This window comes from Apostichopus japonicus, chromosome 19 (assembly GCF_037975245.1).
Source record: "Apostichopus japonicus isolate 1M-3 chromosome 19, ASM3797524v1, whole genome shotgun sequence".
NCBI classification, from domain to species: Eukaryota; Metazoa; Echinodermata; class Holothuroidea; order Aspidochirotida; family Stichopodidae; genus Apostichopus; species Apostichopus japonicus.
The window spans coordinates 27,775,752-27,788,902 of record NC_092579.1 but is presented as its reverse complement, the minus strand read 5'-3'; the positions used below and the strand labels follow the sequence as shown (position 1 = coordinate 27,788,902).

General features: G+C 36.1%; 1 protein-coding gene across 6 annotated transcripts in view; it reads left to right on the top strand.

Moving 5' to 3' along the window:
• LOC139959327 (zinc finger ZZ-type and EF-hand domain-containing protein 1-like) overlaps nucleotides 1-13,151 on the top strand; it is an 84,501-nt gene that overhangs the window by 48,240 nt on the left and 23,110 nt on the right. For all 6 annotated transcript variants that reach the window (XM_071956807.1, XM_071956806.1, XM_071956805.1 and 3 more), the window contains 15 exons: nucleotides 592-659; nucleotides 1,837-1,940; nucleotides 2,695-2,853; nucleotides 3,359-3,487; nucleotides 4,090-4,220; nucleotides 4,854-5,023; nucleotides 5,772-5,913; nucleotides 6,604-6,655; nucleotides 7,094-7,207; nucleotides 7,977-8,020; nucleotides 8,610-8,720; nucleotides 9,662-9,736; nucleotides 10,288-10,468; nucleotides 11,133-11,214; nucleotides 12,159-12,337. In XM_071956807.1, the coding sequence (XP_071812908.1) occupies nucleotides 592-659; nucleotides 1,837-1,940; nucleotides 2,695-2,853; nucleotides 3,359-3,487; nucleotides 4,090-4,220; nucleotides 4,854-5,023; nucleotides 5,772-5,913; nucleotides 6,604-6,655; nucleotides 7,094-7,207; nucleotides 7,977-8,020; nucleotides 8,610-8,720; nucleotides 9,662-9,736; nucleotides 10,288-10,468; nucleotides 11,133-11,214; nucleotides 12,159-12,337 (1,741 nt within the window). The remainder of the gene's footprint in view (nucleotides 1-591; nucleotides 660-1,836; nucleotides 1,941-2,694; nucleotides 2,854-3,358; nucleotides 3,488-4,089; nucleotides 4,221-4,853; nucleotides 5,024-5,771; nucleotides 5,914-6,603; nucleotides 6,656-7,093; nucleotides 7,208-7,976; nucleotides 8,021-8,609; nucleotides 8,721-9,661; nucleotides 9,737-10,287; nucleotides 10,469-11,132; nucleotides 11,215-12,158; nucleotides 12,338-13,151) is intronic.

The following is a 13,151-nucleotide window of genomic DNA, read 5'->3' as shown; positions in this document are numbered from 1 at the left end:
CATGTTACGAGCACAAACCGTCAGCAAAGTACACACAACTGTGTAGTAACTCAATGCAGTTACAGTAGCCTATATGTAGTAGCTTTATTGATAAACAATTCTCCAACCTGCAGAGAAAATTCTATAACCCTTTTGTGTATATCCTGGACCAAAGTGACCAGTTCATTGTCTGGTCTTCTTTTGTGCATAAGAGGCTTAATTTGTGGTCTCATAGTCAAGTGCATACAACTGTCCACCGACTCTTGGAAGGCAGGAAATGTGTGCGTTCAAGCATGACTCATTACCAGCTGGTTGCTGTGCTCATTACACTGGATAGCAACGGTTGGGCCTTCGATCATCGCCGGTTAAATTTGCGAGCCTTCCCTAACAGTACAAACAGTTCCTAACCTTTATCTGCTCGAAACATGATATTCATACTGCTCATACTGACAATACAAGTGCTTTTAAGTGGGACATAAAAATACAGTATAGAAAACAATTGTCCCAACTGGGTGAAGAGGGGATATTTTTTTTATGTAATTCCTTTCAATTACACTTTTTATTATATATATAAACTTGATGCATTCTTTTATTTCTTGTATCTTTGAATAGTGCAAGCTTGCTTGAAGAAAGCCAGATTTCTTTTGGAGTTGAACCCCTGCTGGCAGGAAACTAAAGCTGTAAGTTAAAACTTATTGTGACCCTGGTTAAAGTCTGCATTCTGTTATTTTGCATTACAAAGAAGTATCAAAGAGCAAAAACTCTGGTTGAAAGAACTGCCGTAATTTTATCTAATGTAAAAAAGACCTGTGTTTGTATGAAATGTATAAAAAGTATGAGGGCCTAAGTCTTCTATCCCAGTAGGTTTTTTCTTGTTAGGCTAACTGAAACAAAAGCAAAGAAATTAAAAAATAAAAACTTCGATAGACAGGTAGATGGTAATACTCACTGGTCAGGGTTTTCGTACCAAACAAGTGTTTTATATGCAATGAAACCACAGACTAAAGCATGTTTGTCAGTTTCATCAGCTGCTACATGAATTTAAAAAAATCATAAGGAACCAGAGCATTAAGACAATAGTATCACTTTTCATGAAGTCCTGCACACGAAAGAATTACGTAACAGGAATTATGAGACAGGTAGCAGTAATGTTTTTTTTTATTACATGTCTTAAATGTCATCATTATGGGCCACAAAATGTTATCATGCTATTGCTTTTAAAGATTAATAAAAGCACACTTGTAGAGGTGGGGGGGGGGGAGGGTGTCCAACCTCAATATAAGACTCAGAGTAGTGTTATATCAAATAAATAAATAATCTAAAAGAGGGAAAATACTTAAACGTTTGAGGTAAAGTAGTCGTTGAAGGTTTGAGCGTTAGGTAAATTATTATTATTAACCAGCATCTAGAACGCTACCCTAAAGAGTATAGCGTGTACAACCATAGCGTGTACAACTTAGCCCTGGTCATTGGTAACTTGTCACACCTACACACCAAAGTGTGCACAATTCAATCAGTCTCTCCTGGGGCACCACAGTGCACCACAACCACATGTCCCCCGGGAGACTTCCCAAAGGGTGCAGCCACAAACCGGCGCACGCAACTATATTTTCAAGTTACCTTGCAAGTCCCCATTTATACACCTGGGTGAAGAGAGGCAACGGTGATAAAGTGCCTTGCCCAAGGACACAACGCAATGATCTGGTCAGGTCTTGAACCTGTAATCCTTAGATCACAAGTCTACTGCCTTGACCACAACACCCCCACGCAAATATAAATTGTTCAGGATTTTTTTTGTTTTTTGTATGAAATAAACTGAAATGATATTTTTCCTGGTATTTTTCTCACATTTTTTAGGGAGTCGATTCATCTTCTTCTGACGAGGGTGAGAAGGAGTTGGCAGCGTCGAGGAGAAAGGATGTACTTGAAATGATCAAATCACCGTTGCTTTCAGCCGAAAGGTAATGTCAATTTTATTGGAAAAAAAGAAAGTGATAGAGACCTTTTTCGTAAAGAAATTTTTGGATACTTTTATAAGATACTTTTAGTTTGGTATTGATACTGGCACAGTGGATGTCAGTCCGGGTCAGCAGAATATTTTCTGTGGATATACATATCCATATATACATTTATGGATATACATATATGGATATATATACATATATGGATATACATATATATATATATATATACATATACACATATATGGATATGTATATATATTGGGATACATATATATATATGGATTCATATATGGATACACATATATATGGATACAATTATATATAAATACATATATTTTTATACTTCTCTGCCCCCCATTGAGTAATGTTATTTTCTCCACCTATTGACCCCCCACCCCCCCCCCCCCCCCCCAGTTGTTCATGGAGCATGTTTGAGAATATTTGAAAAAGTTGCCCCCTCAATCACTTTGATTTAAATAGCATCAACAGTCTGGAAAATTTTGAACATTGATTTAAAAATGTACATTTTTGGAAGGTGTAAAAGAAATGGTTGTGTAGGGATTTCTACCAATCAAGGACTTGCAAATGCTCAGACATTAAGATCACAAGGATTGTAATCTTGTTGGTTATTGGTTCAATTCCAATTCTAGGAAGAAAGAAAAATTCCCAGTCAGTTTTCCATCATTTAATTTAATTATATATTTATAGTTGTCATAGTAAACATTTGAATACCTTTACTTGCCATTCACAGCATCAGGAAAGTCCTCCAGTTTCGTGAGAGCCATGCCAAAGTACGGACCGAGGTCTTTGAACTGGCCTCCCGGTTCCTCGATATCAGTAAAGACATCTTTCAGGATTCCTTCATCATCTTCCTGAAACAGTTTCTGACCCTGAGGGATCCTCCGACAAGGTAGGTCGAGAGCTTTAATAAATTTTTTATGAACTTTATTCATAAATTTCGAAATTTCGAGACACAATACAGTGGGGTGAGTACATTTTTAATGGAATGAAATATCGGCATTTTGAATTATTTTGACTATTGGTACCTGATTGATTAACATGTACAGTATAGGCTAATCTCAATATATCTTTTTAAATCTGGGTGGTAATGGGTCTTCTTGTCCATCCCTGCAAAGAAAGCTATTCTTGATAGCATCCCGAACGGTAAACTATCTACCAAACTGACGTGGCCTGTCGCAGTGTTTTGTGCAACCTTGTTTTTGTCTAAATTTGGGATCCCACAGTTTTGTCTACTGTCTGTTTAACTAAGTAGTTTAAACATAAGTGATATCTGCCACTAAAATAATGCATCGCCTAAATGGCTTTCCATGTTACAATCCCAAGACATTAGAGGTTTCACAATTTCTTGTTGCTATGGTAACTTTGTATTTTTCCCCTCCCTTCTTTCCGACCAGTCACTTCATGCAAGGGTTGTGCGGCTGCGGGATTTCATTGGAAGAGAAGTACAGGAAGTCGTATTACGAATTTGTTATGAAGCTGGTGAATGCCCTGACCTCTTTTCGGGAGAGAACAACAATAACAGAGTAAGATATATTTTACTTTTGTATGGGATACACAATGTGGGTCTATAGCGTGGGGGGGGGGTAGGGGCATAGATGAGGGGAAGAACAAGGATTCACAATGTGGTCTGTAGGGCCTCCATTAAATGATTCTACATACAAACTCTCAATATGTCACAGACCGTTAAGAGCAACTACTATTAGCGCAAATAACATTTCTGTACCACTTTTTCTTTTGAGAAATTTACCATTTAAACATTGGAAGCTAAGAAACTAAAGCAGCTGGACCACCCAGTTTAAATCACTAGCCAGTATGAGTCAATTGCTCTCAACCTATGTGAAATTCAATAATAAAACCCTCAACTTTGATTTGGTCTCAAGTAACAGATATACATTACCTCACAAGTTTTTTCAATAACAGCTGGAGAGTGCCGTGGTGGTGGGGTGGGTCTTTGGTGGGGTGGGAAAGGTCGATATTTCTTAGCTTGATCAGTTGCAATGATATTTTGATCAATATTCTGTTTGTTTGATACTGTTGATGAGCTACAATTTGTTGAATTTTTTTTTCATATTTACTGTTTGAATGTCTCCAAAAGTTAGGAGGTGTCTTTTTTGTCTCTTCACAGTAAAGCGAATGCTGCCCTCTCGTGTGTGAAAGGTTTCATATTGCATCTCCTTAGCAACCAGTGGGAATCGGAGGATTTTGACTTCTTGAAGAAGATCAGCTTACCTCAGTTGTTGATTGACCTCGCAAAAAGTAAGGCACAGCTCTGAATTATTTATGTATCAGTGAAAGTTGGAAAAGAATGTTCTGGAATATATTTCTTCATTATTTTTTTAATATTTACTTTGGTATCTTTTAGTTGTTATTGAAAATATTGAAGTGTGTTTGTTGCTCGTTTAATTTCATTGTTTTGTAGTGAATGTTTGACGTTGAGCTGAAAACAGGGTTGGTTGTTTTTCACAAATGGGGAGAGGAGAAACACTACGCTTCTCTTTTATCCAGGGGGGGTGGAAGGGGGGTTTCTGTGTGTAGGTTTGGGGGTTGAGAAGTGTGTTTATTTAGGGAATGACTAGTGTGGTATGTACAACAGAAGTGAAGTTGCAACTGGAAGTTATTGTAACTGACGTGCTTCTTGCTGGGACTGCAGGAATTTTTTTTTATTTTCTTTATTTTCATCTAATTTTAGCAGACTAATATTTTGGGGCAAATATTGATGATTTTCTTAAGTGGAATTGGTTTTTCAATCTTGAAAGTTTGTGTACCAGAATAGAGGGTGGAAGGAAAGTCTGAGTAATTGCCGAAGACCTCATGTTAAAGCAAAAAGGAAAAATTAAAAAATAAAATAAACTAAGGTTCTTCATCATTGTGGCATTTTCCGTTCCGTAGCCCCCGATGCTGTGGGCATCACGAGTGTCGAGCAGAATGATATCAGCCCGGAGAAACAGCTTCAGGTATACCAACAGTGCCAGGAATGGTTGAAGCACTGCCTGGAGGAACCTAACTTTAAGACTTGGTATGACAACATCAATCAAACAGCTACATTTGAAGAAAGGAGGGTAAGTGTATTAAATAGAGGAATTAAACAGTTAATCCCATATTCCATGCTTATGTAAGTTGCTATTAACTGGAAGAATTAGGATATGTACCTATGTGTGTATAAGGCACACAAACAGCTAGGCCTCCAACTTCTTGGTAATTTACTCTCCAACCGGCAAAAGGGTGGGTAAGTCATTGTATAAAGCAAACAGGCCTCTAAATTCAAAGCTATTTCTAATGCCGATTGGAAAATATGGATGGTAATCGTAGGGTAAAGAAAAAGTTGTACAAATTTTAGGTGCAAAATTTTAGTGCATTTCTTCCACAGCAAGTAGAGAGAGCACCAGCATGTGCATGTTTTAGTTGAAAACTGATGATACTTCTCTCGGAAATCATAAATGACTATTAAACAATACCGTGACTTCAAGTATGCTGAAGAAATGTCTTTGCCCTTTTCAAATTTGTTGATAATTTTCAGTCAGTATTCCACTGTTTTGTTTATTTAAACACAAAAAAGCCACATTTCTCTTGCAATCTCTTCCCCTGACTCACTTTTGGTTTTATCTAAATCAAAATTAATCAAAATCAATAATCATAATTGAAGTGTGATCCCTGGTTAAAATTCACAGTATGCAAGGTACTGCGGCTACAATAGGGATCACCATAAACTATTAAACGGCTGTGCAGATCATTTAAAGAGTTTTTTTGAGCAAAATATGTCTTTGCTGTTGAATTTGTTTTCTTAACCCGCCTCCTTTCTACGTTAAGGCGATGCACCTGTTCGTCGCAAGATTCTACGAACTGTTGAACGTGAACATCCAATGTGACGGTTGCCACGCAGCTATCATTGGAACACGATATCGGTGTCTGGTGTGTGAGGACATAGACTTCTGCTGTTCCTGTTTCCCAGGTAAATTTTAAATGAACGCATTAGGGTTTCGTCCTAAGCTGTATACCTCTCTGTTACAACAGGATATTCTACTGTATCCTGGGTTCATAAAATTGTACACTTAGATGAAACAGCAAAAATGCAGGGAATAGCTTGTGACTAAAAGTTTTGAGTATTAAAGATCATAGCACATTATTAAGATAGTATGTGATACTAAGATTTCATTGTTACTATGACTACAGTTGGCAGTTCAATAAAAATGCTGTGTTACTATAACTTGTTACTATAAGCTGTCTTGTTACAATAACAGGTAGCTGTTTCCCTAAAGTAGCTTGTTACTTTTGTTTGTTCGTATTTATGTGTATATGTTTGTATTAATGTGTATATGTCTGTATTTATGTGTGGTTGTTTTGTGTGTGGTTGTTTGTATTTACGTGTGGTTGTTTGTATTTACCCGTGGTTGTGTGTATTTACGTGTGGTTGTTTGTATTTACGTGTGGTTGTTTCTATTTATGTTTGGTTGTTTGTATTTACCTGTGGTTGTTTCTATTTACGTGTGGATGTTTGTATTTACATGTGGTTGTGTGTTTTTACGTGTGGTTGTTTGTGTTTACGTGTGGTTGTTTGTATTTGTTTGTTTTAATAAGAACGATTGGTCACTACTAAAGTAGCCATCATTTCTACCTTTTTGTTTTGTTCTCTTTCTCTCAGGTGGACTTAAAGTAGATCAACATACAGATGAGCACCCTCTGGTTCATTTGAAGTAAGTTTCTAACTGTGGAGTTATTTGGTTTTATGGTTTACATAGAGGGTTACAAGATATCCAGATTTACCTTAACATATCTGCTCTTTATATCTGTCTTAAACAGGAGAGGGAAGAAAGGGTAGTAATAGAAAGAGGTGTAATACAAAAACTTAAGAAAAAAAAGACTTTTTACCTAGTTCCAACCAAAGTCATAATCAGTACAATCTTGACAGTGATTTAGCTATTTAGCTCTCCAATTTGAGCACAAAAATGCAGATTGTTACTATAGTAACAAACAAACAAACCAGAAGATATTGGTTTTCCTTCTGAATAATATAATTATTGTTAAAACCTCACTGCTTCTTGATTTTTACTCTCTGGAAGTTCAGGTATTATCAAGCTTATTTGGTTTGGTGTTCAGTGGATGTGTTTTATTTTTTTTCTCCATCTTATCAGGTTTAAATGTGATGGCTGCCATGCCCTCATTGTTGGTACCAGGATGCATTGCGACGTCTGCAGTGACTTTGATCTCTGTTACGGCTGCCACCATACAAAGAGCTATCCTGATAGGTAAGGAACTCAGTGTAAATTCTATAAAGTCACTTTGTACCAATTGATGAAAATATTTTAATCTCTGTTATGGCTGCCACCATACAAAGAGCTATGCTACTAGGTAAGGAACTTAAGTCTTTAATTCCACAAAAGTCACTTTATGTACAAATTGATTAGAATAGTTTCACATTGAATAGGGAGTTGTTTATCAAGTTAGATTGAAGTTATGATATGCTAACTTGTTGTTTAGAATGGATAGGCATGGAAAAGGAATTGATTGGTGGAGGGGGGTGGGGGAAGAGAAAGGGAGGGTAAATACCACCTTTTGGTGAACAGGACCCTAAACAGAGTCTGATGTAATGTGTTGTTTACCTTTCACAGTTTCATTCCTTGTTGTTGCCTTTTTACTCTTTTCTTTTCAGCGCATTGAGATATTTTAATGTTTTTTGCGCTTAACAAGAACTGTATATTATCATTTATTTATTATTACTAATTTCTTTTTTTTAAAGATTTTTCAAATTAGTGACCTTCTGATGAGTTATAACGACACTTGTTTTTTTTTGGTTTTTTGGGGTTTTTTTGTTTAGATTTGTTAAATTAGAATAATAATAGTAATAATAATAATAATAATAATAATAATAATAATAGCCATTTATAATGCGCACATATCAGCCCTGCGGGGTGCTCAAGATGAAAAAATTAAAAACTTAGAAGCCCACAATCGACTTATGTTTCATTTGTTAACCTGTCTAATTATAATTATTATATTTCTTTTTCTTTTCCGAAGACACAAGGATCATCACGTAGTAACGCCCATTCCGATGACTGTTGGTACGTCACACATTCCTCTGTGTAAATATTAGATGTTATTATTTGTGATGGGTCTGTGTGAAAACCATGATAACACTAGTATGCCACCTTTAAGAGAGGGTATACCTCAGTATGTCAAGTATTGTAATACCAATATGTATAGAATCATGTGATGACAAATATGAACTTCATATTCTGAAAATCTCTGACTCTGGCCAGTAACATGGTATAAATGTTGTTCTGCCATTTGGTATTAGAATTATACTTTGTTTCAGAGTAATTCTAAAAGTGTCAAAAAAGTATCAATTTATTCGTAAGGAGAAAGAATAATCACCCCAAAAGTATAACTAAGCTATCATAAAATACTAGCCATTTTGTGCATCTAACAAGTAGTTTACAATAATTTCTTTTCCTTGACATATTGACAACAGTAATGAAAACATTACATTTATACATGATCGTATGATATTATTGTAAAAAATTATGAAGTAATCGATATTGTCTAATACCATTTCTTCCCCTCCCATGTTTCCTTCCCCACCCCCACCCCCACCCCATCACCTCACTCTACCCCACCCATCAAATCTTGTTTTTACTGTCTATGATACAGCTAACCAGTCTAAAAGCCAGCCTCAAGCCTACAATCAACTTCATTCCTGGCTGTTGTTTTCATCATTAACGTTGTCAATGTCCAAAGCAGCTTGTCATGAAAGCAAAAACGGTGAGTCATTATAATCTTGAAGGTAACGTTAATTTCGTGGAATGTCTTCTATAGTTCCTGATTAAATTAAGCATTCGTTCCATCAGGTTAGCTTGATAGCAAAGCAGTGTTCTCACCAGGACTGGGGTACTCCAGTCCTCTTCACTCTGGTATTGGCTCAGATTGGACTCGACCACAGCTCTGGTGTGAACACTTATACCTTCTGTGCTTTGCAATTGTTTTCTTTCCTTTTTTGTATGTAAATTCAGAATACTGACAAAATATTGATTTCCTAGAGTAGGTGTGAAGTTGAAAAGCTGAAAAGCTCTCTATATTTCATATTTATTCAGTCCATTCTCATGATCCATTATTTTTCCTGACTGTTGATACAGATTTCACTGTTTCCTTGTAATTTGTGCATGATTTTACAATACACACTGCACTTTCTCCCTTTGTTAGTGGTTATACATACACACTGCACTTTCTCCCTTTGTTAGTGGTTATACATACACACTGCACTTTCTCCCTTTGTTAGTGGTTATACATACACACTGCACTTTCTCCCTTTGTTAGTGGTTATACATACACACTGCACTTTCTCCCTTTGTTAGTGGTTTTACATACACACTGCACTTTCTCCCTTTGTTAGTGGTTATACATACGCTCAGCACTTTCTCCCTTTGTTAGTGATTATATACATACACACTGCACTTTCTCCCTTTGTTAGTGGTTATACATACACACTGCACTTTCTCCCTTTGTTAGTGGTTATACATACACACTGCACTTTCTCCCTTTGTTAGTGGTTATACATACACACTGCACTTTCTCCCTTTGTTAGTGGTTATACATACACACTGCACTTTCTCCCTTTGTTAGTGGTTTTACATACACACTGCACTTTCTCCCTTTGTTAGTGGTTATACATACACACTGCACTTTCTCCCTTTTGTTTCTCACAGCTTCGGAACCATCGGCAGCATCCATGTTACAGACTTGTGTGGACTTGATTCTATCCAACTTGCAGACAATATCACGTATGTATAGAGTTTTAAGAAAGCCTATAGCATCTAGTGAGCGACTGGGTATCACTCCTTTGATAAATCCACCTGTGGAAGCTGGTATCATTTCTTAATTTATATCCCTGATTTTCCCAAACTGTGGGTCAAGACCCCCCATACATGGGTCATCAAGTTGAAATGGTAGTTCACACACCGGGAAGTAGAAACAACAAAAAGTTCAACAACAAAAAGGTTGAAAATGTTTTCCAATGGAGTCTGACAGCAAAACTACCTCCCTGTTGCATGTTCATAGTTTCCAAAAATTTTGATTAATGGGTGTGTGTTTGCAGCTGTGTATTGACTGGTTGTTAAATGTGTCATGAATTGCAATCAAATCAGTCATTGTACACTCATATCGTCAATCACCAGGGAGTACATACTGCGTAGTTTAAGGCCTTCAGAATTCACGGGTCGCAGTAAGTCCAAGGATCCACAAGGAAAAATAGTTTTGGAAACAGAGTTTAGGCCCAAATTGTTGAGACAGCAGACGGTTTAGTTCCCTTCTTTCCTTTTTTGTTCCCGACCAGAGCTCGACAATTCTTCATCTGGTGCCAGCACATCGCAAGAGAAGGTATTCACGGAAAAGACACTCGAGAAATTACTGGGGCTGTTTGCGGCCCTGATCCCACAGGACACGGCACACGAAGTCTGTCTGACGAAGATGCTAAAACTGGAAAAACTACTCCCACTTCTCTTCAGGTTTGCCAGGTAAAGCAGTAAATTCATCATTGAAAGTTTTGTTTTTATATTATAATAATTGAAACACTGAAAAGTGACTTTGATTTATAGGATCCTAACCAACCAATTCCTTTTTCCTGTCCCCCTCCCCCAACCCCCTCCCCCTCCCCCATCTCTCCATAGTGGGATATCTTAAATTGCTATCTGCTTAATGAGCAGAGATGTACAGTACAAAGATTTGGTTACAGAGCTATAAAATTTGATCAGTTTTTAAGTGATATCTACTAAATGATAAGCATTGGCTTGAAAACAACTTCTTGTGACTTTTTCTAACCCAAAGCTCCCAAATTGTTATCTTTGCTGTACTTGTTATGTTATACCATCAATTACTCTTTGATGTAGTACCTCATTTCCACTCTTGTTGTATGCTTTATTTTAACTGTTTATGGTTTGCTGTTTTAGGTAACTTAGGTCAATTAATCAGCAAACCATGTGAGAAGAACTATGGATATATCATGCTTGCAGCTTGCATTATAGAGATAAGTGTCTCAACATCTGTGACTAAGCGAAAATTTGTGACAAAAGATGAACATTTTGTTTTTGGTAACAAAAGTTCCTCAGCGAGAGCTTTGACAATAAAAACAATATCTCTTTGTTTCACTTGTAATATACTGATGTATTTTTTTTTTCGTAGGGAGACAACCGGTCAATACGTACCCACTCAACACCTGGCTGTAGGACTGATTGGTAAACTCCTTGGCTGGGAGTCACCAAAGGTAATATGTTTTACCTTTTTACGTGACAGAACATTATATAATAATCAGCATAGATCTTAGAGTTGCTACTTTGCAATTAAAATTGTTTTATTTCTACTCAAATGGTATGAAATTATGCAAATTTTTGTATGTTCCTTTGTTTTTTAAAACTTAACTTTTACCTTATGTGATGTTTTGTGATGAAAATGGACAAAATATATTTAGATTGTTTTTGATCTGATCATATTTTCTCTTTAACATTATGATAGGTATTGGTGTTGTTACCATAAACAATACTTAATCTATTTAATGTTAAAATCTAGCAATTATGTTGTAAATATCACCCTTGAAAAGACAACTAAACAGCATCTTCAATGAAGAAAGATGTCATAAATTATTCACACCTTGATGACTTTGTGATGTAAACTTGCTCAAGACTACAGCCTCATATGTAGGAGTAATATCAATATTACTGCCCTCTGCAACAGTGCAGGAGACTTTTCTAACCTCTTGGAGAATATTTTGTGTCTCTTTCATCAAGAGTATCGCTGTCATCTAGTTTTAGCAATAATGGATGACTTTAGTTTGCTCTTTACCTCTTTTTTATTTAATATATCTTGTAAGTTTATATTTATTATATCTTTTTTCCAACTAATTTTTTTATTTTAATATATATATATATATTTTTATATATATATTTTTTTATTTAATATATATATATTATATATAAATTTTTATTTAATATATCTTGTAAGTTTTTATTTAATATATCATTTTTCCAACTAAATATTTTTATTTTAATATATATTTTTATTTTATTTATTTATTTTTAATTTAATATATCTTGTAAGTTTTATTTAATATATCTTGTAAGTTCTTGTAGTGATGTCTACACAAATGCCTGTCTGTTCGAGAAAATGAATATTCAATATCACTCTTCTGATGACTCGATTATGTCTCCTCAGTTTGCAGACGAGTGTCTCTCTCAGTCGGAGGAGAAGAATGAAAGAGATGATGATGAGGCGCGAGATGGAGATGCAGGAGATGGAGAGGCTCGGGAGGGGACGTTAGAGACCAAGGAGGATGTAGATGGAACAAAGACGGTTCTGTTTATATGTTCGTTTGGTGCTTCTTGCCTTGAGAAGTGAGTAGATACACTATACACAACTGTGCTAAGTGCGGTCATGAACACACATTTTCAGCGACCCCAGGCAAGGGTTTTTAAGACCCTGCTAATGAGACTTGTGAAACCCTATAATATCAGAGCAATGTTTTTGTCCAACCATAAATCAACTAAAAGGTTGGTGAGTTTGTACAAAAGACCTAATTTGTCTGACTATTTCAACACCACAGATGGATAAGTGTGCATTTTGTTCTCATACAGTGTAATATATCTGTTTTTTTTTTATCATGGCTGTCAGTATATCCTTTTGTGTTGTGACCCTTGAACTTATATATCTGTGGCTCGCAAAATCAGTTTTGGTTCAATCCCCCTGTACTTCACAGAGGCTTGGATAAAGCTAACCATGCCCATCTGCATCTGGGCCTAGTACCAGTCACTGTTCGTAGGACACAGAATAGCTCATTCGCTGAGTACAGGATTTGACTTGAACTTCTGATCACGTTTAAATCGAATCCTTTCTTTGTTTTCCAAGATTGGTTTGTAGAACTCATAGTTAGTTTCCATTTGCCCCATACAGAGACTAACTTGAGTGATAGGTTAAAAAGAATATTTTACCATTGATCAATATTGCTTTGATATATTGGCTAGGCTAGATTGGCTAGGCTAGAAGAAAAGGGAATTTTGTTTGTAAATATGCAGTGTGATCTTTCTTGTGATTTATATCACCAAAGTTAAAAGTAATGACTTGCCAAGTAACATTTTGTTTGATAATAAACTGCATGAGAAGGTCCTAGTTTCATAAATTGTAAATTGTTTTTGGTGACCAAACTCAAAA